Source organism: Alosa alosa, chromosome 13 (genome assembly GCF_017589495.1).
Source record: "Alosa alosa isolate M-15738 ecotype Scorff River chromosome 13, AALO_Geno_1.1, whole genome shotgun sequence".
Taxonomy (NCBI): Eukaryota; Metazoa; Chordata; class Actinopteri; order Clupeiformes; family Clupeidae; genus Alosa; species Alosa alosa.
Window position 1 is genome coordinate 9,054,708 of NC_063201.1, and position 4,436 is coordinate 9,059,143.

Genomic DNA, 4,436 nt, shown 5'->3' on the forward strand with positions numbered 1-4,436 from the left:
CAACACAGACATCCAATGACACTGGCTTCTGGTAACACAGTCAGCCAATGGATTGGGCTTCTGGTAACACAGCCAGCCAATGGCAGTGGCATCTGGTAATACAGTCAGTCAATGACACATGATTTCAGTAAAACTAGCATACAGTAACACAGGACCCTCTAGGTTCATGAGCCACCTTATGAATCCTTAGAGGAGTACCGGTATGTGGACTATGCAAAGAAATTCCAAATTCTGTAGTTATTGTTTTAAATGGTGTTTATGGTTTATACACACCCCTATGTTGAACACAAAGCAGATGGGCAAAGGTACTGTATCATGTACGTGTTATTATATGACAGATATAAATGCCAGAAGCGTCCAGACTTCCTCAAACCCACATGTCCTGACAGTCAACCTTGACATTCTGTGAGGGCGTTCTTTTTACGAGGAGGCAGAGAACAACTTAGCAACTGCCAGAGAGTTGAAGTCATTCCCTCAGGTCATCATCCTGTCCACCCGGTGTGCCTGTAACACCTACCCATTTATAATTAGACGTTCGCTCACTCACTCATTCACTGCTATCTACATTGTAATGAAATAAAACAATTTCACATTTATTTCACTCAATCACTTATTCATTGGAATATACATTCATTCAATCACTCACTCACCCACTTTTGAGCTTCCAATCAGGAACATCCAAATTCACTCATTCACTCTCTCACTCACTCACTCATTGATATCTACATTTAGTTCTCATTGACTCAATCATTTGCTAACTCATTCACAAGCATCTGTTACCTCTGGCACATCTACATCCACTCACACAGAAACACTTTCTCTCTCCCTCTCGCTCCCTCTCTCTCTCTCTCTTCACTGTGGCTGATCTGTGGGAGGTCCATGCCAGAGGCAGCTATATCTCTCTCCCAAACGAGAAACACATGAAGCACACTCACACCAAGCTAACAGGAGAAACATAAAGTGAAGCTATGGACCCTTTCAAGAGAGTTCCATTATCAGCATCATAGTTGGCCCCACAAGACTTCCTTTTTAACATTCCATATGTTGTCTTAATGCAGAGGAAGTAGATTGGGGCCCAAATAGAACGTTCAAGCATTGTTTTTGTTTTTATTGTTGAAAGGGTCCATTGGGATTTTTCACACTTCAGATTGTGCTGATGAAACGCATTCCACTGCATCCCCACCTACTTCTACTACTCTGTGTGTGTGTGTGTGTGTGTGTGTGTGTGTGTGTATGTGTTTGCTTGACATGAGGAGTGATGTGTGTTTACACATTTACACATCTCAACTTTCACTTCATCCACATATACTGGAACTACATCGAGCCCCCCTCTCTCACCTACACACACACAAACACACATTCACCTACACACACACACTCTTTAACAACTCCTAAATGTTTCCTTTCTGTCCTAGTGCATGTGAGACGGGCCAAACTAAACCCGCCCGCGTGTCCCTGCGTCTCCTGGGCCTGGCTCTGATTGGGCGAGTGGGTGAGCTGGCATGACTAAGAGCTGCTGCTCCTTGAGCTTGTCACTGTGCTGTGCGCCACGCCAGGGGCTAAAATTATCGCGCCAGTCAGTCAGTTCGCCCCACACGTGCTTCCCATTAGACTTGCTGTACCCACCTGATATATAAATACAAGCATGTGATCCCCAGAGATGCTAGTCTCCTCACTCATCTGGGCTCCATGTGGCCACAAGTCGTTTTTTTTGTTTTTTTTAAAGGCAAACCGAATGAGGAGGCACTTGGGGACTGTGTGAATATGAGGTCTTAATCCCCTTGGTTGCGATTCCCAGCGAGTCCAACGGCATTCCCAGGCACCCATCTGTTTCTCCCAGAGAGGATTTACTGTGGCACTCAGCAGCAGTTGGGTTGGAGATTTGTGTGTGACGAAATGAAACAAATTAGACAATGATGAACAGATCCTGAGAGGTCTGTCTGCCTGTAGACCACTGGGAGATGGGGGAGTAGAGAAAGTCCCATAATACGCCAGGCTGACTCTGGGAAAGCCATGTTATATCAGTGGATCTAGCAAGCTACTCAGCACACACACATACACACACACACACATAAACACACACACACACACACACACATATACAAACGCATACACTCATATTGAAGGTCATAGAAATATGAAACCCTCTCGTTCAAAAGCTTTTCTCACAAAGTAGACAGACTAAGCACCATGAAATTTCAATTGACCGCTGGTGACATGGCAAAAACACACACAAACACACACACACACACACACACACACACACACACACACAAAGCAGCGGGCAGGCAGGCAGGCGGGCAACGGCACAGCCAGGGTTGTGCTTACCGAAGTAGTCGGCTTTGTGCTGGGCGTCCATCTCCTTTTCCAGGCGTTCGGTGAGCGCTTCTAATTTTATTTCAGCCACAGAGGGCCTCTGCTCGGGCTGTTTATGGAGAGTCTGGCAGGGCAGGGGCACTGCTCCTGCTGCTCTGGGGGGGCTGGGGGCCTCGGGCTGGGCAGACTCGCCTGCGCACCCCTGGCCCTCTGCTCCCGGGGGCTGGAGCCCCAGTTTGGCTCCCTGCTCAGCAGGACCTTTCCCATGGCCGGAGCCTGGAGATCCCCCAGCGGCACCGGGGGGGTAGGGCTGGGTCGGCTCGAGCGCGGCTGCGGACGAGTCGACTGCTGCCAGGCCCAGTGGGGATGACCCGGAGAGCGGGCGGTGGAGCCCGTTGGATTGGGGGTCTGCCTGGGCAGGTCGCGGGGCAGCACCAGGGTGAACATGTGAGGCAGGGGCACTCTGAGAGGGCTGGGCATATACCTCGGTCTCTCTGCGGAGGGATCCAGTGGGGGAGTGCTGGGTCACGTCGGGCCTGCCTGACCCAGCGGTTCTGGACCAATCCTGGTTGACCTGCGGGAAGAAGGAGGGTGAACCCTGGCGGCCTGGGGGCGTGCCGGCCCGGTTCAGGCCCACACTGGGGGAGCCTGCGGAGGGCAGGCTGTAGGAGAAGGTGGGGGACGAGGCCTGTCGCTGAGGCGGCTGGGGCTGGTTGAACACGGGGGTCGCCCCAGGACTATGAGACCCCCGAGAGGAACCCCAAGATCCCGCCGGACTGGGGGGCTGGCTGGTGTGTGTGGGGGCAGAAGCCGTACCCGGGCTGACTGCAGCTGGGGTATGGTATGGGTAAGAATGTGGCTCCTTGTTATCGTAATTATTTCCATGGCCATATGCTCTGCTGCTGGCGACATCGTGCTGAGGGATCGGTTGGTGCTTCTGGGCTTCGTAGAACTCATACGGACTTCCCCCGACCGGAGCTGCCGCTACAGGTCCGGACAGAATGGGAGGCTTGGCTGCCGCCTCTCCTGCTTGTCGGTAACTGTTGATGGGCGGGCGGTCTTTGGTATAAAACATGTTGTCTGGCGCTCTAACGTGCCCCCCGTTCATTCGTACTGTCAAATTGTTTCGGGCCAATTCCTCCTGTTGCTTCTGTATGTGTATTTTATTCATTTTAGTGGCGAACACTCTCCTGGTTTCTTCGAAGTCCGGATTGTTGCTGGAATCTCTCTTCATTCGGAACAACCCGTCCTTTGACGCCTCATACATGTTGAGGTCTTCAATAAATTTGCTTGCTTCAAGCCCCAGATCATCATACTTATCCATGATGAAAATACAAAATAAAGAACACTACAACACCAGATTGTCCACTTAAGAAAATTTACGAGATTGTCATTTACACCAATTAAAACGCGCTTTGAGTTACAACCAGGCTGTTACTTAATGCATAACCTGCGAACAGTTTTATGAGCGGTAGAGCAGCTGCACAATTCCAGGAATAAATCCAGAATAATAAAACGAAGAAGGAAGGTTTAAAACTCTTCTTGCAATAGAAGTGAAGACAGGCGAAGCCGAAAGAACTGAAAAAGTTTTTTAACAAAGTTTTGTTGAGAGATCAGAATCAATACCTCGCTAAAGTACCGAAGTTAAAATATGTCAAATTAAACGAGCGGGAGGCAGTGGTCCCGTTGGTTAAACCAGGAGCTTTCCACTGCGACGCCGGATTGAAGGTTATCCCGTGATAGTCACACCGCCGGAGTGAGTTAAAATCCTTTCAGGCGACGTTGTACCTACGGCAAGCTTCCTCCAGAATGCCAGTCAGGATGCTGCTGTCCGCTTCAAGTTGAATTTCGTCCTGCCTGCTCCCTCTCCAATCCAGGAGTATGGCGCTCAGTGCGGAAGCCGTCTCAAGACTTCTGGGAAGTTCTGTTTTTGAGGGAGTGATTAACAGTGTGACAATTTAGCCTACCGTTAGGAAACCGAGTCCTCGTTGAACGTCGGAGTATCTCCGAAGAAAAAATCTCTCCAACCTTGTCTAAATAAGTCTTGTGGAGAGAGAACGCAGAGAGAAAGAATACTAGTCCACAGGACTGTTGACCGAGAGCGCTCAAGTTGAATTTAA

At 49.8% G+C, this 4,436-nt stretch overlaps 1 protein-coding gene across 1 annotated transcript in view; it reads right to left on the minus strand.

Annotated features, from left to right (window-relative positions):
• LOC125305447 (Wilms tumor protein 1-interacting protein) overlaps positions 1 to 4,436 on the minus strand; it is a 40,179-nt gene extending 35,743 nt beyond the window's left edge. The window contains exon 1 of the mRNA XM_048260159.1: positions 2,329 to 4,436. Within this exon, the coding sequence (XP_048116116.1) occupies positions 2,329 to 3,640 (1,312 nt within the window). The 5' untranslated portion in view covers positions 3,641 to 4,436. The remainder of the gene's footprint in view (positions 1 to 2,328) is intronic.